At 50.9% G+C, this 24,089-nt stretch overlaps 1 protein-coding gene across 3 annotated transcripts in view; it reads right to left on the bottom strand.

The window, feature by feature from the left end:
* KIAA1671 (KIAA1671 ortholog) overlaps positions 1 to 24,089 on the bottom strand; it is a 253,647-nt gene that overhangs the window by 124,191 nt on the left and 105,367 nt on the right. Inside the window, exon 1 of one of the 3 annotated variants that reach the window (XM_045364315.3) lies at positions 1,606 to 2,010. The exons of the other annotated variants lie outside the window; for them this stretch is intronic. Within the exon in view, the coding sequence (XP_045220250.1) occupies positions 1,606 to 1,656 (51 nt within the window). The 5' untranslated portion in view covers positions 1,657 to 2,010. Of the gene's footprint in view, positions 1 to 1,605; positions 2,011 to 24,089 lie in introns of those variants that run through there. 3 annotated transcript variants of the gene reach the window in all.

The following is a 24,089-nucleotide window of genomic DNA, read 5'->3' as shown; positions in this document are numbered from 1 at the left end:
CTTCCTTGGGGAGAACCTCCTGGCCCCCGCACCCCAATGAGGCCATGTCCTCTTAGGCCCTGTGCACCACTCCATCCTAATACACACATGGTCTTTGTTTCAGTTCCTTGAGCAAAGTCCAAATTCTCACCAGACTTAAGTTCCATGCAGTCAGGGGACCATGCTGTCTTGCTCCTATATTCCAAGTTATCTGGCGCTAGCTCCAAACTACTGCTGGTAAGTGTGTGCTGAATGAACATAAGATCATAGCCATTTGTTGATGAGTTCAACACCTATGCCGAGCTCTAAGTTCTGGGGGTGGTGGACTGTATCTTGGTCATCTCTGCATCTCAAGCACTGAGCCCAGAGCCCAACAAGCAGCCAGGCACATCAAGGTTATCCAGACCTTGCAAACCACACAATTCAAAAATATGATCATCAGAGACTTCTTTTCTTTGTGCTTGTCTGAATTTTCCATGTCTTTGTACCATGCACGTGCATTATTTTTGTCATTAAAACATCAATCAATCAATCAATCAATGTTGCCTTACATTTATTACACAAGAATGTTCATATGCCAATGATTGAACAATATGGACTGGGGGGATCTCCTGTTTCTCAACTGCTCTGGGGGGCTCAGGAGGGAGGTGAGATACTCTGGGACTGGCGGCTGAAAGGCAATCTTTCCTAAAGTTGTATTTTTAGGAGCACTGGAAAATTTTCTGGCCAAGAAGGCATCTGAAGTATTTGCAAACACTCAGCAATGGGAAAGATAATATTTCCTAAGACTTTCCCTTTTGGGCGTGCTGAAACCAGTGGCAAATATTCTGGAAAACTCTGAGACCAGCCCGTGACAATTCTTCGAGAAGCCCCTCTATTCCCAGAGCCCTGATGGATGTCCCACAACCCAGAATCACCTACACCTACTCCTTAGTTTCACAGAGGAGGAAATGGAAACCCAGAGAGGAGAAGTAACTTGCCCAGGCACAGAAAGCAGACCAGCCGCAAAGTCAAAGCGAGATCTGAAGGCATTTTATACTCCACAAAGCACTTCTGCACAGCTTCCCTGACTTTGATGTTTCATCAGAAAATGTTCTGGTTTTTTTTCCCTCTGCTATCCAGAGGAGACAGCACAGTTTGTGTGTTGGTGGAAGGGGTCCCAACTTCTTCTATCACTGTTTAGGTTCAGGAAAAGGAAAACAAAATCTATCATTTTCATCTCATAGAAGGGGGACATTCTTACACACACACAAAGGCAAGAGGGATGTAATTTCAGAATAAACAACAGTCCTTTAAGTCAAATAAATGGTGCTTTCTGAAAAACTCACTAACGTGGTTCTCGTTTTTCCTGTTTTCTTGAGGACCGGAGGAAAGCCCACATTGGACCCGGAATCTTCATTCCTGTTCAGGAGTCTCAGCTCTTCCTGCAAACCTGCTCTACCTCCCAAACCAAGCTTGTTTCCTCTTTCCCCAACATTCTCTCTTCCTTGTAACCTTTAACATTTCTTAAAGAAAACAGAGACACTGCTAACCAGACACAGCCAAAAAGCAAAGTTGGCAGGAAGCAGGAGGAGAGGGAAGGGAGGTGACCCCGTCCTGGAGCCTGCACTCCCCCCCGCCACTCACCCAGAGGTAGCGCAAGAGCTTCAGCAGGCTGGGGCAGTAGTAATACTCCATTTCCAGCACCCAGAGGTTATGCGGTGAGCACAGTACGGTTTCCAGCTTTCCTCTAGCGGGAGCAGCTCTTCTCACTCCTGTCACGCTGGAGTCAAGTTCAAGACAGCATAAATCATTCAGAAGCCGGCTCACAGCCAGGGGACCAGCCAGACGGCTCCACTAATGGCCACGGCTGCCTGGAGCACTGAGAAGCCAACACTCGGTCCTATGAGCCCTGCCTGAGGCATCTCTGGCCTCTCGTCCAGTGGGGTGGGTCCACGGGCGGCTCCTTCTGAACCCAGCTGCCTGGACCCTCACCCTCCCGGAAGTCGTAACCATGGAGGGTTTTCAGTTGCACGGCAAGAAGGCAAAAAGAAAGAAGGGGATGCCCGGAAACTGAACGTGTGTGTGTGCGCCCGCGCGCATGAGAGTATGAGTGTATGTGCTTTTACGTGAGTCAAGTGTGTGTGCATGTGTGCGTATGAGTGTGTTTTGTGCATGTGTGGACTGTGTGCTGTGCGTGTGAGCCCAAGTGTTTGTGGTTCCTCCTCCCCAAACCACATGAGGAGAAGGAGGCCCCACCACTCTTACAGGGAAGGAAATCAACTCAGGATCCCATCGGTTCATGGGGCTCCTTTGATGGCAGTCATATTCCTTTTAAACTCAGCTAAGCTTCTGATCCCCCCTAGAAGGAGGATGTGGCCATCCCCATTTTACAGAGAGGAAAACTGAGGCCCAGAGAAGTCAAGGGACTTGGCCGAGGTCACGTGGTGAGCTGGTAACTAAAGCAAGGCTGGAACCCAGGCCTCACAGCCATGAGTCCTCGGCCGGTCCACTCCTGTGGGCACCCAGCCCAGCATGGGGAGTGGGGTGCTGGCGAAAGAGGGATCAGCTCCCGAAGGCACTAGCTGCCTGCTGTACCAGTTGGGGAGTGAGGAGAACATCAATTTTCAGAGATTAAAATGCAAATAAAGCACACCTCGGGCAAACCCAAGGAAAACTTTCCCAGATGTTTCCTTCAAAACAGCATGATTTTATCAAGTCACCTCATCTTCCTGAGGCTCAGTTACCCCTTCCGTAAAATGGGATGAATTATCCCTGCATTCAGGACTTTGAGGATTCAACAAGGTAGAATCCTGCCAAACCATCTAGTTTCGTTTTCATGGTCATATCATGAGGGCAGTATCATCACTTCTATTGTCCAGATGAGGAAACCGAAGCTCACAAGGTCAAAAAGAGGTTCCCGAGGTGAGCAGCTGCTAAACAGTGAGACAGGGATTCAAATCCAAGCCGGACACACCTGGATCCCCTACTCCACACCAGCTCCCCGTAGGCCAAGGCCATAACCCAGAGACTGGGGCCAGTGAGCACCGGATGCAAGACAGCTGTGCTTTTGAGGCAAAGTCCTTCCCACTGCTGAGAGGGGAAAACTGAGGCAGAGGAGGGGTTCACGGAGGCACCGGGCAGAGGCCCTGGGTTCTGCACCAGGCTCCCGCCCCCAGCCTGGAGCTCAGCACACTGACTGCCCCAGCAACATCCTGGGCCCATCTGTGCTGCATCCTTCAGCCCCACCACCCGACATCAGGCAGAGCAACCAACAGGAAACTCACTTAAACAAGGAGAGGGTGAGCGGAGCGCGGTGGCTCACGCCTGTAATCCCAACACTTTGGTTGGCCGAGGCGGGCAGATCATGAGGTCAGGAGATCGAGACCATCCTGGCTAACACAGTGAAACCCCGTCTCTACTAAAAATACAAAAAAATTAGCCGGGCGTGGTGGCGGGCGGTGTAGTCCCGGAGGCTGAGGCAGGGGAATGGCGTGAACCTGGGAGGCGGAGCTTGCAGTGAGCCAAGATCGCGCCACTGCACTCCAGCCTGGGCAACAGAGCAAGACTCCATCTCAAAAAAAAACAAAACAAAACAAAAAAAAAAAACAAAAACAAGAAGAGGGTGCTGGGTGCAGCAGCTGAGAAAACCACGGGGTAGCTTCAAAGCTCTTCAGAGGCAGGCCTGTGGTTTCACTGATTCTCAGCACCCCACTCCCAGCAAGCACTGGGTCTCAGCTGCTCGCTGCCTGACAGTCAGGGGTTGGCCCCAGTGATGGCAGAGCCAGGGACTGGCAGCAAGTCAGAAGGCCAGCCCTGCTCCCTGACGGCACAGTCAAAGGCCAGCCCTGCGCTGCCCCGTGAAAGCACAATCTGAAGGCCGGCCCTGCTCCCTGACGGCACAGTCGGAAGGCCGGTCCTGCTCCCTGACGGCACAGTCGGAAGGCCAGTCCTGCTCACTAACTGGCGGACAGTACAGCTGAAAAGCCAGCCGTGCTCTCCAGCTGACAGTACCAGTCAGAGGACAGCCCCAGCTGACAGTATAGCCAGAGCACTGGGTCCCGCTGACTGACGAAAGTGCAGAGAAAGGACTGGTCCCTCTGCACTGGCAGCGCCACTGGAGGGATGATGCCAGCTGCCTGGCTGTACCCCTGGCGCTGTGGGTCCTGGCTGGCTGGCTGGCTGATGAGTGTCAAGTCTGAGGTTAGGCCCTGCTAACTGAGGGACTAACAGAACAGTGGGACATGCAACGCTTGTGGTTGCCCTACTGAATGACTGTTGCCATAAATACACGGGCCCGCCAGGGCCTTCCTGACACCCCTTGGCTGACAGGGGCCACAGTCAGCATGCAGGCTGCTAAGGGTTGACTATCTGGTCTCCCATCAGCCCAGGACAGAGAAGCGCCCCGAGAGAAAGGGGCTGGAAAGGAGGCAGATGGGATGCCAGAGACAGGTGGGATGGAGAGAGGAAGAGAGGATGGCAGGCCAGGCGCATGGCAGAGGGAGGAAGGTGGGAGGAAGGAGAAGGAACTCACAGGTAGGAAAGGCATGAGACAGGGAGGGAAGGGCAAGACAGGGAACACAGAGGGAGAAAGAAGAAAAAGAGAAAGACGAGAAACGTGGAGGGAAAGGAGAGGGAGATGGGTGGGGTAGGGGCTCTGATGGGAGAGTGACAGGCAGGGCAAGGGATGAACCCCAAAGGAAGTCAGAGAAAGCAAGCGAGACTGATGGCCCGGGAGGTGGGCAGGGACGAAGAGCACCGGGAACAGTCGGGGAGAAAGCTGGAGGTGGCTGTGACAATGGTGACAGGGCAGGGGGCTAAGAATAAAATGAGACATTCAAAGGTCCAAGACCTGGCGAGTCCAAGGTGGAGTCAGAGCCAATCTAGGACCAGGTGGGAGGCGTGGGGTGGGGAGCACCGTTAGGCAGGTGCCAAAAATGGAGACCCCCAAGTCCCCACCTCCTAGCCAGAGGTGGTCAAAGGCACCAGGGCATGTGCCCAGAAGAAACTGCCCCCAGTGCCCAGTCCTGGTTATCCTACTCTGGCCGCCCTGGCCACCACCCTGCCCCGTGGGCCCAGGCAGCCCGGGGAGTGTGGCTGCATCAGAAGTCGGAGGTTGACGAAGGAGAACAATGTCCTCACTTCCCATCCCCAGGGGCCCTTCTCGATGGCAGGGGACCACCTGCAAGCATGGATGTGACCGAGGCAACTCACACACACATCTTAGATGCTTTCCCTGGTTCCCCATCACTCTTGGGAGAAAATTCAACCTGCTCCCTCCCACCCCAGGCCCCTGTGCACCTCCCACCACTTGACCCCACCCTGTGAGCCAGGCACCCACAAAGGCTTTGCCCATGCTGTCGAAAGCAGGCTTCCTCCCCAAAGTAGGTCACATGGAGACCCCTAAAACATAAGTCCACCTAGAACCTGTAAATGTGACCATATTTGGAAATGGTCTTTGCAGATGTAACAAGGTTAAGGGTCATGAGGTGAGATCAGCCTGGATTCCCCAGGGCTATGGTTTGAATGTATGTATCTGTCCAAAATTCATCAGCTGGAACTTAATTCCCAAGATGAGGCAGTTAAGAAGCGGAACCCTTGAGAGGTGATTAGGCCATGACAGCTCCACCCTCATGAGTGGAATTGATGCCCACACAAAAGGGCTTGAGGTCAGGTGCGGTGGCTCACACCTGTAATTCCAACATTTTGGGAGGCTGAGGTGGGAGGATTGCTTGAGGTGAGAAGTTCAAGACCAGCTTGGGCAACATCATAGGACCCTGTGTCTATAAAAAATGGAAAACTTAGCCTGGTGTGGTGATATGTGCCTGTAGTCTCAGCTCAGGAAGCTGAGGCAGGAGGATTGCTCAAGCCTGGGAGTTCGAGGCTGCAGTGAACTATGATTGCAATACTGCACTCCAGCCTGGATGACAGAGCCAGACCCTGTCTCTAAAAACAATAATAAAAATAATTTAAAAACAAAAATAAAAGGGCTTGAAGGGGTGAGCTCACCCCTTCCGTCCCCTCACTCACTTCTTTTTTTTTTTTTTTTTTTTGAGACAGAGTCTCGCTCTGCCGCCCAAGCTGGAGTGCAGTGGCCGGATCTCAGCTCACTGCAAGCTCCGCCTCCCGGGTTCACGCCATTCTCCTGCCTCAGCCTCCCCAGTAGCTGGGACTACAGGCGCCCGCCACCTCGCCCGGCTAGTTTTTTTGTATTTTTTAGTAGCGACGGGGTTTCACCATGTCAGCCAGGATGGTCTCGATCTTCTGACCTCGTGATCCGCCCGCCTCGGCCTCCCAAAGTGCTGGGATTACAGGCTTGAGCCACCACGCCCGGCCCCCTCACTCACTTCTGCATGAGAAAACCTAGACAACACCATCTACAAGCAAGCAGGTCCTTGCTAGAAACCAAATCTGCTGGCACCTTGATCCTAGACTTCCCAACCTCCAGAACTGTGAGCAATACATTTTCCTTTCTTTAAATAACCCATCTCGACCAGGCGCAGTGGCTCACGTCTGTAATCCCAGCACTTTAGGAGGTGCCGAGGCAGGCAGATCACAAGGTCAAGAGTTCGAGACCAACCTGGCCAACATGTTGATACCCCGTCTCCACTAAAAGGTACAAAAACTAGCCAGGTGTGGTGGCGGGGCCCCTGTAATCCCAGCTACTCGGGAGGCCGGTGGCCCTGCACACGCCTGAATTTGCACTGGCCCATGAGCGCTGCACGCAGCCCCGGTTGCCACTCACGCTTCTCCCTCCACACCCGCCGGCAAGCAGAGGGAGGCCGCTCCGGCCTCGGCGACCCCAGAGAGGGGCTCCCATAGTGCCGTGGTGGGCTGAAGGGCTCCTCAAGCACCACCAGAGTGAATGCTGAGGCCGAGCAGGCACCGAGAGCGAGGGCTGCTAGCATGTTGTCACCTCTCAAAATCATCTTTTGATCTAGGCATGAAGATGGCAGACCTACTGTGTGCACTGCACTGTCGGCCACCAAAGGGGACCCAGGGAAGCCAGATATGTGCCCATCTTCAAGCAGTTTATGATTCCCTGAGAGGTCAGGGTGCAGACAGAATAGAACAGGTTCCCAAAGGGGAAACTGAGGCCTAGGGAGAGGATGGGGTGTCTTACAGAGGCATCCCTGGGCCCAGGGGAAGGGTGTGGATGGAGTTAGATTGCCACTAGCTAGCTGGTTAATCTCTCCGGGCCCCTGCTCCTTCACCTAAAATAAGGATGATGACAGTGCCTGCCCCACAGGGTCACTGGGAGGCATGAATGAGGTAGTAGGTACAAAGTGTTCAGAGTCCAGTACACAGTTAAGGGCTCAACATATCTTATGCTGGGTGCAGTGGCTCATGCCTGTAATCCCAGCACTTTGGGAGGCCAACGTGGGTGGATCACTTGAGGTCAGAAGTTTGAGACCAGCCTGGCCAACAGAGTGAAACCCCATCTCTGCTATAACAAAAATTACCAGGCGTGGTGGCGCATGCCTGTAATCCTACCTACTCGGGAGGCTGAGGCTGGAGAATCATTTGAACCCAGGAGGCAGAGGCTGCAGTAAGCTGAGATTGCGCCTCTGCACTCCAGCTTGGGTGACACAGCAAGACTCCATCTCAAAAAAAAACAAACAAAACATCTTAGCTGTAAGTGACTGGTGGTGTTAGGGAAGCGGGCGCCTGGCAGAGCCAGAATAAGGCCATGTTCAATTTGACTCCATCTTAAGACTAAAAAGCCATATTCCTTGCTGGTCACAAGATAGTCACGGGATGTTTACAGTTGAGGAAACAGCCTAAAGATACCTACAAGGATGCACTCCTACATCAGCACAGAGTCCAGGTGTCCCAATACCCACAACAGTATGTGCTTTCAAGATCATTATAGTTACGCTTCGGTATAGTCACACACTAAAATGTCAAGGATGGTTTTTGTTTTGCTTTTCAAGATTGTTTTATATTTCAATAGTTTTGGGAAGTACAGGTGCTTTTTGGTTACATGGGTGAATTCTATAGTGAGGATTTCTGAGATTTTCGTGCAACCGTCACCCAAGCAGCGTGCACTACACCCAATATGTAGTCTTTCAACCCTCACCCACCTCCCAACCTTCCCGCCAAGCCCCCAAATTCCATTATATCATTCTTATGCCTTTTCATGCTCATAGCTTAGCTCCCACTTTAAGTGAGAACATATAATATTTGGTTTTCCATTCCTGAGTTACTTCGCTCAGAATAACGGTCTCCAGCTCCGTCTAAGTTGCTGCAGAAGACATTATTTCCTTCCTTTTTTGTGGCTGAGTAGTATTCCATGGTGTGTATGTGCCACGTTTTCTTTAAATCAATAAAGTAATCGATTTTGTCATGTCATGCGCTCACCTGCAGGTAGACACAGCTTAGCTTAGCTTTTACATAGACAACACTCCTCTATAAGAAAAACTTACAAACCAACCGGGGCAGGGGGTCCAGGATAGCTTTCACTGAACTATCCCTTCTCACTGCACTCCGGAACTTGCTTTGAATTCCTTCCTGTACGAAATCCGAGAACCCTCTCTTGGGGTCCGTTTCAAGACCCTCTTTTCCGGTAACAATGGCATATCCAGTTCAGCCCCCATGGCTAGCAGAGCAACAAGAGGGAGCCCAAACTGCGGCCAGCCCATCAGAAAAGGGGGTTATCTGCCCCAAACAAGGCATCTCTGAGCCAATCCCAGGGCAGAGCCAACCCACAGAGCCCTGAAGAGTGTTTGCATCTACAGCACGTTTGAAATCACTTAAAGCACACAACTAGGGAGTGGGGGGGGGGGGCGGAAAACAACAAACACATTTTCCATCCTCACCGTTCCCAGCCTGACCCAACAACTGCCCTCCTGACCCCACCATGTGGAGGGCCAGATGGGATAGGAAGGGTCAGCAAAGACGGGACCCAGCAAGAAGGACCCAGCCCAGTGCAAAAGCCTGAAGTCCTGATATGACCAACATGGATGCATGAAAAAAAAAAACAAATGCCATGCTGCGTGAAAGCAGCCAGACACAACAAAACCAGGCTGTGTGAGCCCACTGACAGGAAATGTGCAGAAAAGGCAAGACTGCAGAGACAGACCGCAGACGAGTGGTTGCCAGGGGCTTATGCTGGATGGGGTTGCGGTGGCGGGGAGTGCCTGCTAATAGGTACAGCGCTTCCTTCTGGGGTGAGGACAACGTTCTGGGCTAGAGTGATCCCTGGGCAACTTGGTACATTTACTAAAAATTACTGTACACTTCAAATAAGTGAATTTTATAGTCTGTAAATTGTATCTCAATAAGCTATTGGAGGAGGAGGAGGAGAAAAGAGAAGAAGGGGTAAAGGTGGAAGAGGAAGAGGAGGAGGAAGAGGAGAGGGGCCCAGTCCAGTGGTCGGGCCTGTAATCCCAGCACTTCAAGAGGCTGAGGTGGGAGGAACACTTGAGCCCAGGAGTTCAAGACCAGCCTTGGCAACATGGCCAGGCCCTGTCTTGATTTTTAAAAAAGAAAAAAAAAAGTGCAGAAGGAGGAGAAAAGGGAGGAAAAGATAAAAATGAAAGAGGAAAAGGAGGAGAAAAAAATACAGGAGGAAGAGAAGAGGGAGGAAGAGAAAAGGGAGGAGGAAAAGAAGGAGGTGGAGAAGGGGCCAACCATGCCAAGGGATGAGAAAAGAGGGAGAAGCAAGACAGAAGGTCTCACCTGGGCATGGGCATGGCCAGCAGTGCCTAGAACTCTGCTGGAGCGCTCCCTCCCCACTCGGTCAGTGAACATGACTGAACCCTACCAGGAGCTGGGAGCGAAGCTGCTGGGAGCAGGGATCTGCACTCAGGTAGGCCTGAGGTTCAAATCCCAACTCCGGCCCTGCCAAATAGTGTCATCCAGGCCAACCTGCTTCTCTTCTCTGTGCCTCGGTTTCTTCAGACATAAAATGAGGCTGAGAATAATGATAACAATCACGATAATTTCCTCCCTCACAGGGCGGCAGTTAGAGAGGGGTCAGGTGATGTCAGAAAAGCACTCAGCAGGCTGATTGCAAGTGTTCAATCAATGAAGGCCTTGAGGATTAAGTGTGGAGCATTAGGGACACGGGTGAGGCAGGATTCTTGCCCTCAGCGGGGCTCATGGTCTGTAAGAGAAGCACTTGTGCATAAATTACAGCACTAGAGGCTAGAGGGCCTGGAATGGAGGAGTTCACAGGATAGGGTGCAACCCAGGAGGGCTTCTTGGAGAAGGTGGCACGGAACCAAGGCTTGAAATATAACAAAAATGTCCCTATTCTCAAGAGACCTCGAATTCAAGTAGAAGATTCAGCATCTCTGGAAATACATCTGCTGTTAGACAGAATGCTGTTTCTATATCCACAAGGTTCTCACTATGGACTTGGCTATCCATACCCCACACTCTTTTTAGAAATAAAACAAAAACAAAATTTTTTTCCCAAAAAATACTTTCTCCAGAAGAGAAAATACCATCCATGAAAATAAATGGGGCAGCCAGAGCTGTGAAGGCTGCAGAGGAACATCCTAAGCTCAGCTGGGCAGCTCTGATGTCAGGTTCACAAAATAGAAACTGACACAGGGCCCGACGGGGACAGAGCAGAATGACACATCTACCGAAATTAGTGGGCTGCATGAAATGATGAACATCTAAGTGGTCATGGAAAATTTGGATGTTTCAGGTTTAGATTGGAGGCCCCAATGTAAAACCGCTTAAAAGCAAATTAAAAACGAAATGTGGAAACTAGACCACCTCCATCCTGCCCTCTTGTGGTCATTTCTGAACGCTGCACAAGGAAACGAGTGCCTTGTTTCAGCTGGAAGGAGAATGAGGCGGGTAAAACAGAGAAACTGGCGGCCCTGGATTGAGCCCCCACCTGTGCCACCTGCCCAGTGTCGGAGCCCAGGCCAAGTCAGTTCGCTCCGCCAAGCCTTAGTTTCCCGTGGGTCTCCTAGAGTCATGGGAAGGATCCAGTGAGATAGTGAGTGTGAATAACAAGACCTCTGATACCCAGGGTGTGAATTGAAGGCAGCTGGATGTGGCCTGAGCACGTGGTCAGATGTCACATTAAAATCAGGATCAGGCCGGGTGCAGTGTCTCACACCTGTAATCCCAGCACTTTGGGAAGCCGAGGTGGATGGATCACCTGAGGTCAGGAGTTGGAGACCAGCCTGGCCAACATGGCGAAACCCCATTTCTACTAAAAATACAAATATTAGCCAGGCGTGATGGTGCATGCCTGTGATCCCAGCTACTCAGAAGGCTGAGGCAGGAGAATCACTTGAACCCAGGCAGCAGAGGTTGTGGTGAGCCGTGACCGCACCACTGCACTCCAGCCTTGGCAACAGAGCAAGATTTCACCTCAAAAAAACATAAATACACAAAATCAGGATCATCAGCTCTGCTTGAAAAACTAGATGATCCAACCAACCATTCTGGAAAAGGAAGAGCTGGCTGGGATGCAGGGGAAGCTCCTTCCTCGCCACCATTTGTCACAAAATCCCCATCCCTGCCTGGCCTGGCTTCTGGGCACAGCTCCCGATGCAGAATCCCTAGGGAAAGGGCCTGCAAATCCGGGTTCGAAACCCCAAGGTGCCCCAGGTACCTTGTAGGAGGCCTGGCATTTAGGAATCCCCGGATCAGGGATTTCTGAGGCAGTCTGGAAGGGACTTTGCCCTCAGAACTCTGCCCCCAACTAAATTCTCCACTTTCCCTCTGAACCCTCCTCTCTGTTCAGTGATGAGTGGGCAACCTGTGAGTGCAGGAGTCCCCTGCCAGGAACTACATGGGAGGGGCAGCAAGGCACTGTGGCCACACAAGCTGTCCAGCCTCCCGGCCAGGAAGCAGGCTGCTCCCTGGGTTACCCTTCCTGCCCCTCCCTCTACCTGGTCAAACTCTACTCCCCTGTCAGGATCCAGGGCAAGATGAGTCCTTCTAGTTCCCCTGCCACCAGGCTGCGGAAAAGCCAATTACTCCCTCCTCTGTCGGGTTAGTTGTGCATCTGTCTGTTGTGTGTCTGTCTGCCTTCCTCGGCTTCCACTCATTCATTCAACAATTTTTTTTGAGACGGAGTCTGGCTCTGTCGCCCAGGCTGGGGTGCAGTGGCGCGATCTCTGCTCAGTGCAAGCTCCACCTCCCGGGTTCACGCCATTCTCCTGCCTCAGCCTCCCGAGTAGCTGGGACTACAGGTGCCTGACACCACGCCCGGCTAATTTTTTGTACTTTTAGTAGAGATGAGGTTTCACCGTGTTAGCCAGGATGGTCTCCATGTCCTGACCTTGTGATCCGCCCACCTCGGCCTCCCAAAGTGCTAGGATTACAGGCATGAGCCACCGCACCCAGCCTTTTTTTTTTTTTTTTTTTTTTTGAGATAGAGTCTCACTCTCGCCCGAGCTGGAGTGCGGTGGCGTGATCTCGGCTCACTGCGACCTCTGCCTCCTGGGTTCAAGTGATTCTCCTGCCTCAGCCTCCCAAGTAGCTGGGATTACAGTAGCTGGGATTACAGGCACCCACCACTACACCCAGCTAATTTTTGTATTTTTAGTAGAGACGGGGTTTCACCATGTTGGCCAGGCTGATCTTGAACTCCTGACCTCAAGCGATCCTCCCACCTCGGCCTCCCAAAGTGCTGGGATTACAGACATAAGCCACCGTGCCTCGTCCCTCATTCAACAAATATTTACCTAGCTTCAACTCTGCACTGAAAACACAAAAGTGAACAAGAGCGTCAAGAGCCCTACAGTTCTGCAATTCTCGTTTGGTGGGGGAGGGATAAGAAGTCAGCAAACAGCCTCCACCCTGATGAGGGAGGCAGATATCGGGAAAACACTGCATGTGATAATGGGGGTGCTGTGAGGGAATAATAGGGGCCTGGGCCCTTCTGCAGATGTGGTATCAGGGAAGGCCCTGCCCAGGGTGACATCTGAGTTTAGAGAGGTCCTGAGAAGAGGCCTCACTCAGGTGCTCTAGTCGTCAGTCCCAGAAGCCCAGCCTTCAAGTCATCCCAGCCTGGACACCAGACGTAAGTGATGAGGCTTCCAGATGATTCCTGCCCCACCTGTTCAGGGCTCCCAGCAGAGAAAAGCTGTACCCACAGAGCCCTGCTTGGTTTCTTGGCCTGCAGAAGCCAATGCTTGACTGTGTTACACCCCTAAGTTCTGGGGTGTTTCATTATAACAACAGATCACCGGACCACAGAAATCACTTCTTCTCTTCTACTCTTCAGGGTGCTAACTCGTTTTTATATAAACAACTCATCCCCACCCAGACACACACACAAGGCCCTAGAGCAGCAGTTCCCAAACTGTGCCGTATCCCCCAGGGATCTCTAAAAATACTGACACCCAGACAATAGGGAGGCGTCCTAAAAATACCTGACCAAGACTATTCAAGATTGTCAAGCTCATCAAAAACAAAGAAAAGTCCACTACTACATCCTGGATGGGATATAACATTAAAACTGAGAAAATAATAATAAACTATGAACTTTATTTAATAGGAACATATCAATATTGGCTCATTGATGGTAATGAACATACTATGCTAAGGCAAGATGGTGATGAAAGCTGGAAACTGGGTGTGGGTGTATGGGAACTCTGTACCATCATTCCAATTTTCCTGCAAATCTAAAACTGTTCTAAAAAGTAAAGCCTATTTAAAAAATACTGATGCCCAGGCCCTGCCCCCAGGCATTTAGATTTAATTTCTGGGATGTGACCTGGGCATCCAGGTTTTGAAAAGCTCCCTGAGTGATCCTAATGTGCGACAAAGTTTGGAAACCACAACCCTGGAAGAAAAACCTGGCCTCAAGAAGCTAGGAAGGCTCGTTATAAACAGCCAGGAAGAGGTTTAGAAATAGAGAAAAAGGATTTTGTTGGTTGAACCATATATGTAATGAATTCTGGGGCTGTTGGTATATTTCCGAGATTTGAAGAGTCCTAAGTAAAATCGTCCAAAGCATCTTCTGGTGTGTGGGTGTGTGTGTTTAGCAGTACAGTTACTAAGTCGCCAGGGTTAACAAATATTTGACACTCGTATCTCCCCCTTCCCTGACCCATGCTGTTGGCAGACATCACTAATCGATTATAGCACCATCTACCTCTGGGCCTGGATGTGGTCTCCGAGTCCTTTTCAACGTATTGCACCACTTGGGCATTATCCATTAGCTGGAGTTGGCACCTGAGATAAAGCCTATTTCCCACTCTTGCTAAGCAGGTAGTAGGCAGGACCATCTGGGCAAATCTGATTGGGTGTTCAGTTCCTGGGGCTCCTGTAGTCATGGAGAAAGCAGTCAATGGCAGTGCAGCTGTTGGATTCCCGGGCATGGAGGGGCCCAGGCCCAGAAACTGAGTCCTCTCGCCTCTTCCCCACCAAGTCATGACCATTCCCGCAGATTCCTAGCTATCTAGCTAACTATTCATTTATTCATTTAAGACAGGATCTTGCTCTTTGTCCAGGCGGGAGTGCAGTGGCATAATCATAGCTCACTGTAGCCTCAAACTCCTGGGCTAAAGCGATCCTCCTGCCTCAGCCTCCTGAGTAGCTGAGACCACAGAGGTACAACACCACAACTGGTTAATTTTTTAAAACTTTTACAGAGATGAGGTCTCACTACATCACCAAGGCTGATCTGAAACTCCAGGTTCAAGCATTCTTCCCACCTCCGCCTCTGCCTCTGAGTAGCTGGGAGTACAGGCGAGAGCCAACACTCAGCATAGTTTCCTTTCTTTATGCCTGCAGCAATCCATCCCTCAGAATCTACCTCCTCCCCATGGGCCCAGCTCCTCACAGTCTCCACCTCTGGCCTGCAATATGCTCACCCAACACAGACTTGTCACCCAACAGTGTCACCCCACACCAATTCCATGCCTCTCTCTGCCCCTTCATCAGAGCGCTCACCCAGACAGCTCCTCAGAACTGACCAAGTGTCTTCCCTCGAAGTACAGCACTCTCACTTTCTGACTGTGTGGGCTAGCCTTGGGCATATAGACATGAGGGTTCTTTCCATTTCCAGAAGAAGAAATCTAGGCTCCAACTAGTGGGGTTGCACCTGGAATCTGGATCCGTCCTCACACCCTGAAGTCTTAAACTCACTTTCTCCATAACTCGTGTCTGCCACAGGACAGATTCCACTCAAAGGAGGGATGAGGCTGGGTGTGGTACCTCATGCCTGTAATACCAGCACTTTGGGAGACCCAGGCAGGTGGATAGCTCAAGCCCAGGAGCTCAAGATCAGCCTGGGCAACATGGCGAAACCCTGTCTCTACAAAAAATACAAAAATTAGCCAGCATGCTGGCACATGCCTGTGGTCCTAGGTACCTGGGAGGCCGAGGCAGGAGGATCGCTTGAGCCCAGGTTGAAGCTGCTGTGAGCCATGACTGTGCCATTGCACTTCTGCCTGGGCAACAGAGTGAGAACCTGTCTCAAAAAACAAACAAACAAACAAACAAACAAAGCCCGGCAGAGCGTACTGGACATGTGACGTTACCCTTCTGGGCCTCCGTTTTCCTCATCTACGAGATGGCGGCAGTGAGTTGTGGGATAAGGGGTTAACAGGTGGAAAAGGTTAACACTCTCTAGGTCTCCTTCCAACAGCGAGGGGGACTCTAGCGCCCGCAATCTCACGCTGTTCCACCAGGGGGCGCGCGCGCGTTAGGATGCTGGCCCAGCCCCACAAGGGAGGCTTTGCAAGGAGAACACTGTCCCTGTCATTCACTCATCTCTCTCCTGCGGGTCGGTGGGCATCCAGCTGGGGGCCCTGCGTGGCCTTGGTCCCTGGGAGCCCACAGAGCCCCAGAGCTCCAGGTGGCACTGCTGAAACCGAAGCCAGCGGTTCTTCTTCCACCTGGGGATCCTGCCCCACTAGAGACACCCTTTCTCCTCCTAAGTTGCAAGGGATAAGTCCACAGGTCTGGATTCAGTCCAGCCACCACTGTTTCTTCACTGCATGTTGCTGGGCCAGTCACCTACCCTCTCTGAGCCTCAGGTTCAGAATCTCTTAAATGGGCATCTTCTTGGCACTTCAATGAATATAGTGAAGTCGCTTAGGGGAAAAGTGCCAAGAAATGGAACTTCATGTAGTACGTGGGGAGTATGAAGACGGATAATAGGATAGGGTTTGCGCAGTGCTTAGCACAGCGTCTGCCACATAGAAACTCAGTATCTAACATAGTCACAGCAACAACAGCCAACACTTACAAAGCGCCTACTAGGTGTCAGGCACTGCTCATCGCGCCTTGTGCATAGGAGCTCAGCCCACTTCACTGCATTTCTTTTTTTTTTTTTAAGACAGTCTCTGGTGACCAGGCTGGAGTGCAGTGGCACGATCTCAGGTCACTGCAACTCCACCTCCTGGGTTCAAGCGATTCTGCTGACTCATCGTCCCGAGTAGCTGGGATTACAGGCACCTGCCACCATGCCCAGCTAATTTTTGTATTTTTAGTACAGACGGCGTTTCACCATGTTGGTCAGGGCTCGATCTCCTGACCTCATGATCCGCCTGCCTCGGCCTCCCAAAGTGCTGGGATTACAGGAGTGAGCCACTGTGCCCAGCCACTTCACCGCATTTCTAACAAGTAGGCTCTGTTATGACCCCAGTCTCAGAGATGGGGAAACTGAGGCACAGAGATGTCAGTCCACTCAAAGTCACATAGCTGATAAGTAGCAGAGTTGGGATTTAAATCCAGGCCATCTGGCTTAGGATATGAGCTCTTTTCTGTATTCATCTCACGCTTCAATTTTAAAAATCCTTTTCCAGGCAACAAAAGAAAAAGTTGGGTGTCATCAAACTTCATCAAAGTTATAAATTTTGTGTATCGGCCGGGCGCGGTGGCTCAAGCCTGTAATCCCAGCACTTTGGGAGGCCGAGGCGGGCGGATCACAAGGTCAGGAGATCGAGACCACAGTGAAACCCCGTCTCTACTAAAAAAATACAAAAAATTAGCCGGGCGCGGTGGCGGGCGCCTGTAGTCCCAGCTACTCAGGAGCTGAGGCAGGAGAATGGCGGGAACCCGGGAGGCGGAGCTTGCAGTGAGCCGAGATCGCGCCACTGCACTCCAGCCTGGGCAACAGCGTGAGACTCCGTCTCAAAAAAAAAAAAAAAAAAAAAAAAAAATTTTGTGTATCAAAGAACATTATCAAGAGAGTGAAAACACAGCCCACAGAATGGGAAAAAGGATTTGTAAATATCTGATATGGGATTAATAGCCAGAATATATATAAAAAATATTCCACTGGGTGTGATGGCTCATGCCTATAATCCCAGCACTTTGGGAGACCGAGGTAGGAGGAACACTTGAGCTCAGGAGTTCCAGACCAGCCTGGACAATACGGCAAAAGCCCATCTCTACCAAAAATACAAAAAAAAAAAAAAAATTAGCTGGCATGGTGGCACGTGCCTGTAGTCCCAGCTACTTGGGAAGCTGAGGTGGGAAGATGGCTTGAGCTGAGGAGGTGTTGCAGCGAGCCGAGATCATGCGACTGCACTCCAGCCTGGGCAACAGAGCCAGATCCTGTCTGTCTGCCTGTCTGTCCCTCTCTCTATATATACATATATATATGTATGTATGCATTCCTACAACTCAACAACAACAAAGAAAAAACAATCTGATTCAAAAATGGGCAAAGGACTTGAATGGACATTTCTGCCAAAAAGATATACAACTGGTCATTTGGCACATGAAAAGACACTCAAAATCATTCGTCATTAGGATAATGAAAATAAGTATCTCAGTGGGCTACCATGGCTAGTTTTTAAATTTTTATTTATCCATTGTTTTGGAGTCAGCCCAGGCTGGTCTGGAACTCCTGGCCTCAAGCAATCCTCCTATCTCGGCCTCCTGAGTGACTGGACGACAGGCATGAGCCACCGCGCCTGGCCCACAACTTGTTTCTTCAGTCACGACCTTTGATGAGTTACTTTCAGCAGGCCTTGTGGAGTCTTTCATTTTGATTGTTTCCTTCTCATTTGGACTCCCTGTCAACCTACTGAAATCTAGAGGGAATCTCTAACTAGCATCCAGGATATGTTCTTGGTGGGGTCCACCTCACAAGCTCCCATTTATTTCAAGTTGATTACACTCACAAGGACTACCACTGCTGTCAGCAGAATCCTGACAAAGCCATCAGGTCCAAATGCGCTCCAACCTCCCAACCTTTGCCCTGGCAGATCCTGCGTACAAAGATGCCAGCGTGATGATGACGCAGCACCAGCCTCAGAAGCAAAGGGCCACCGTTTCACCAGTGAGAGATGTGGGAAAGTCTGAGTTCAGCATTAAACCAAACCCTGTGGGTGTCCAGGAAGGTCACGCGGAAGTGAAGTTTAAAGGACCCCAGATGACGTCCATTGTATAGAGCACAATTTCATGCCTCTAAACCTCTGCCTATGCTGTCCCCTCGATCAGGGGCAAACCACTCTTCCCTAGACCATAGTTACCTGGCAAACATCTGCTCAGCCTTCAAGACTCAGAACTCAGACTCCTCAGTCTCGAACTCCTGCTTCTCTGCTAGCCCTCCCCAGGTGGAGACACCCCCCCCTCCCTCCTCCAGGGAGACTTTACACAAATTTAAATTAAATTAAAGCACATGACATGATGCCTGACATATAGTAAACGTTCAATAAACAGTAGCTATTACGGAGCTTCTGGATACCTGAACACGGGGAGGTTCCCGGAGGGTGGCGTGCCCAGGGAGGGCATGGAAGCTCTGCGCTCCCTCCCCCATACCTCGCCCTACGCATCTCTGCTTCTACAGCTTACCTTTTATAATAAACTGGCAAACGAAGAGGAAGAGAGACCAGAGACATCTACCTATCCCCCACCTTCCACCCTGCATACACGGAAGAGGCTATGTGAAGACGAAGGACACAGCTGTCAGCCACGTAGAGGAGCCTCCTCAGAAGCCAGCCTTGCCAGCTCCTTCATCTTGGACTTCTAGCCTCTGTAACTATGAGAAAGTAAATTTCTGCTGTTTAAGAAAAAAAAAAGTAGGCCGGGCGCGGTGGCTCAAGCCTGTAATCCCAGCACTTTGGGAGGCCGAGACGGGCGGATCACGAGGTCAGGAGATCGAGACCATCCTGGCTAACACGGTGAAACCCCGTCTCTACTAAAAATACAAAAAACTAGCCGGGCGAGGTGGCGGGCGCCTGTAGTCCCAGCTACTCCGGAGGCTGAGGCAGGAGAATGGCGCAAACCCGGGAGGCGGAGCTTGCAGTGAGCTGAGATCCGGCCACTGCACTCCAGCCCGGGCTACAGAGCAAGACTCCGTCTCAAAAAAAAAAAAAAAAAAAGTAGCTATTAGAACCCACCGCAATTATTTACCTACCTTCTTTTTTTTTTTTTTTTTTGAGACGGAGTCTTGCTCTGTCACCCAGGCTGGAGTGCAGTGGCTCGATCTCAGCTCACTGCAAGCTCCGCCTCCTGGGTTCACACCATTCTCCTGCCTCAGCCTCCAGAGCAGCTGAGACTACAGGCGCTCGCCACCACGCCCGGCTAATTTTTTGTATTTTTAGTAGAGATGGGGTTTCACCATGTTAGCCAGGATGGTCTCAATCTCCTGACCTTGTGATCCGCCCACCTCGGCCTCCCAAAGTGCTGGGATTACAGGCGTGAGCCACTGCGCCTGGCCCCTCTCTTCTTTTTTTGAGATGGAGTCTCACTCTGTTACCCAGGCTGGAGTGCAGTGGTGCGAACTCAGCTCACTACAACCTCTGCCTCCCAGGTTAAAGCAATTTTCCCGCCTCAGACTCCTGAGTAGCTGGGATCAAGTGATTCTCCTGCCTCAGCCTCCTGAGTAGCTGGGATTACAGGCACATGCCACCATGCCCATCTAATTTTTTTTTTTTTTTTGTATTTTAGTAGAAACAGGGTTTCACCATGTTGCCCAGGCTGGTCTCGAACTCCTGAGCTCAGGCGAATCGCCTGCCTCAGCCTCCCCAACTGCTGGGATTATAGGCGTGAGCCACTGCAATTGGCCTATTTACCTACCTTCTTAATTGTCTATGCCTTGGTCATAACTGTAGCCCACTGCCCAGCATAGCACTTACCACATGCAGACAGACACTTGTCAAAAAAAAGGACCAAAATCCCTAAACACTACCTCAGCCCAACTGGTCTCTTCAGTGTCCCCCAAGCACCCCCCTTTGCCTGTGTGAGTTCTCAGTCCCAAATATCTCTCCTCCTACTTCCTGCACCTGACTGGACCCTCCCAGGTCATCTTCAGACCCCCGGGCTGTGAACTCCAGGAGGCTGACGGAGAAAATCTCCAGGCCCCATCATGCAGGGCCTGGCGCATAGTAGGTCCAAAAAGAAATAAACTCAAGACTAAATGAGCCAGCATATGCTGACCAATAGGGTTGGGGGATTGGGAGAAAATTCTAGAGACTGCCAGAGGCCCTCCCCCTGGTCCATTGCAGGGAAGCCTCCCAGTTGGTGAATCTGTGACTTCATCGTCACAAGATGGGCCTCCATGGTTAACTGTGACTCAAGGTCACGGTCCACAACTGAGTCACTGTGTTTTATGGTTCCTGCGAAAATGCAGACCAAAGCTCACTTCCTGGGGAAAAGAGCAGGGAGGAGGCCTGACACAGGACTTGGATTTGCCACATGGACTCGAGGTCCTGAGGGGAACCCTGAAAGGAACAAAGGAGATGGGGAGAAATGGTGAGCACTGGCCAAGGAGTCACAAAGACTTAACTCCAGCCCCAGCTCTGCCTCCAGGACCACACACAAGACACTTCCCTGCACTGGGCCTGTTTCCTCAACTGCAGAAAAACTTCTAAGGCTACGGATGTTTGTCTTTCCCATCGGCTCTTCGGGAGAGCATAGAAAAAAAAAACTGGCAGCAAATAGTAATAAAATAATAATAGGCCGGGTGTGGTGGCTCACGCCTGTAATCTCAGCACTTTGGGAAACCAAGGCTGGTGGAAAACTTGAGATCAGGTGTTTCAGACCAGCCTGGCCAACATGGCAAACCCTATCTCTATTAAAAATACAAAAATTAGTCAGGCGTGGTGGTGCACGCCTGTAGTCCCAGTTACTCAGGAGGCTGAGGCATGAGAATCACTTGAACCCAGGAGGCAGAGGCTGCAGTGAATCAAGATTGTGCCATTGCACTCCAGCCTGGGCGGCAGAGCGAGACTCCATCTCAAATAGTAATAATAATAATAATAATAATAATAGCCGCTATGATTTACTAAGCCATTTCTCGTTGTCAGGCACTGTGCTAAGAGCTTTGTAAGCATCATCTCATTTGGGCTCTGTCTTCCCACCAGGCTACCATGCAAGAGGAGTGGAAAGTTCAGTAGACACTTAAGAGCAAGGACTGCAGACCCAGAACTTGGAAGAGACACTTAATGGCTCTGAGACTCAGTTTGCCCATCTGTGAAGTGGAAATAATAGTAGTATCTACACTACATGTAAGGATAGTAAGTGTTAGGCTTTGTTATTGCTATCATTATCCACTTTATAGAGGAGGAAAAGTGAGGCCTCAAGTGGTAAACTCACTTGCTTAAGGCCTCTAGCAAGTGGCAGGGTCTGTAGTTCAGCAACCGTGGGCAGGGCTATGCAAATCAGCAGGGTATCAGCCTGGCAGGTCCCAGGCACCCTCTGGAAGACAGCAGCAACAGAGCAGCTGATGGCTAACCCCGGGCTGAGCAAATATCACATTCTCAGCTCCAGGAGGAGTCCCAGGGCTCAGGGTGTCTTGTTTCCTCATGCAGCTAATGCACGGAGTGCTGCAGGCCCAGGGGAGAGAGGAGCTGGCAGGGGCTGGCAGGGGTTGGCCACAGGCCAAAACCACAGGCCCATGGCGGGAAGGGCCTGGGGCCAAGGCTGGAGCAAGATAGGCCCCGTTTCCATTCCAGCTCCCCCAGCTGCTAACTGTGTGGCCTTGGGCAAGGGGCTGAACCCCTCTGAGCCTCACTTTCCTGCTCTGCAAAATAGGATTCATGGTCTCTAATATGAGGCTGAAGTAGGAACTGACAAGGCCTGAGAGGCTAAAAAATGAAGATGAATGTGAACTTAAACGGGAAAATAACAGCACAAAGTCATTCATCAAAGCAGTGATGGGAATCATAGCAGACACAGTGAATCTCTTCAAACACCTCATGAGACACAAAATGCATGTATGACCAATTTTCAGAGGAGCAGAGACAGCCACCAGGGGCTCAGGACCCCAGCTCTCCTCTGCTGGGTCACCCTGGTTAAGTCAGGTCCTCTCTCCTGGCCTCACTTTCCCCTTTTATAAAAAGAATTGGACAGGTGAGAAAAAAAGGAAGAGGAGAAAAAGGGGAGGAGGAGGAAAAGAAAGGGAAGGGAAAGTAGAAGAGATGGAAAGGATCAGGAAAGGAGGAAGGAAAGAGGGAGAAAGAAGGAAAAGCTACCACTGCAGCTGAGACATTAAGAATTTACTATGTGCTGAGTGATCTCATGTACTACTCACAAAAATACTCTTGAGGTCATAGAGAACTATCCTTATCTTACAGAAGAAAAAACTGATATTTAGTGAGGTCCATGAAGTCACCTGCCCAAGGTCACAGTGGCAGAGTTGGAACTTAAAGCCACTTCTTTCAGCCTCCAGAGCCCATTACTAAAAGGTCCCTCTGGGATGGGCTGTTGGAGCCACCAGGGTAGGAGCTGAACACCACCTCCTCCTTGTGGCCACTCCCCAGAATTGCAGGTATGAGTCCCAGAAGCAGCGAAATGAGGTCTGAGGCCCCAGCACTCTCCGGTTCATGCTAAGTGCCTCCACCCACCTACCTCTGAAGGAGAGGAAATCAAGCAGGCAAGAGTGGGGCAGGGGCCTCAGAGACCAGAAGGAAAGAGCCAAGGCAAGCTGCCTGAGGACTCCAAGGACAAAAGCTCTTCAATGACAGAGAGTGAAAAAGGAGGAGCCAGACGACCAAGGAGGATGCCAGCAAGCAGAGACTCTAAAAAGACAGGTTTAAAATGCTTCTTTCCCCATCACCTTTGTACACACACACACACACACACACACACACACACAAAAGTTCAAGTACAATCAGATAAGCTAAGTCAGAGCTATCTGAGAGGGACTAGAGAAATGGCTGAGAAAGAAGACAATGGAAGGGAATGTTTATCAGAAAATCCAGGCAGGTTTCAAATGTGTGTGAATCTTTGGCTAGGATCTGGATCCTCGAAGAAAATTTCCGGGCTGCTCAGTAAACACCTAGCTGGGATCTGAGTTCCTCCCCGGCCCGTCTCCCCCAGCCCCATGGTCGGGCACACATTGTGGCTGTTCTGCATCGCTCCTAGCACGAACTATGCCAGGGTACCTTCTTCACCCCCATTTTACAGAAATGGAAACTGAGGTTCAGAGAAGCAAAGTTTCTTGCCCGTGGCCATAAAACTGGAAGGGATGGACTCTCAATGGAGCTTCAGTGCAAAATCGTATGTCTCCAAAACGTGAGACCAGGCCCAGGTCTCCCTGAAGCTTATGGAGCTGAGCAACCAAAGAGGCCCTTGTGAGCAGAAGCATCGCTGCCTTAGGAGCCCTGTCTTTGATGCCCCTGTATAGGACCTGGGCCGGGAAGGGGCTTCATGAGCAAGTGCAAAACTCCAAACAGCATGGAACTAAAGTCAGAAAAGAAACTCAATGAAGGTGGCGAAGTCCTGGAACCCACGTGGGTACACTGAGGCTCTGGAGGGGGCAGCTGCCCCTGGGGCCTGCTCAGTGTGTACTCATCTCCTTTCACAAGTAAGGAAACAGGATGAGGGGGAAGAGGGCACAAGGACACAGAGATAAGCAAAAGCCAGAGGGAGACTTGAAAACAAGGACAGTCATACCAGTAACAGCAACAGTAATAATTATGTGACGATGACACTTAAATTGTTTGCTATGTACCCAGAAGCATGCTAAGCACTTCATGTGTTCTCTCATCTGAGCCCCACATCCGCCCTGTAAAGTAGATACTATCATTATCCCCATTCTACAGATGAGGAAACTGAAGCCAGAGGTCAGCCCAAGGTCACACATGGATGTATGCAGATCCAGGACTTGAACCCAGGCAATCTGGCTCTGGAACCAGCTTTCTGCTACCTCCTGTTACCACCATGACTGTCAGTTCCTAAGTACCTTATGACGTGCTAGGCCCCACACACGCTTTTATTCCATCCTCGCAACACAGTTAGAGAAG

Source organism: Macaca fascicularis, chromosome 10 (assembly GCF_037993035.2).
Source record: "Macaca fascicularis isolate 582-1 chromosome 10, T2T-MFA8v1.1".
NCBI lineage: Eukaryota > Metazoa > Chordata > Mammalia > Primates > Cercopithecidae > Macaca > Macaca fascicularis.
The sequence above is the reverse complement of the archived record's forward strand: the minus strand, read 5'-3'. Positions and strand labels throughout refer to the sequence as shown.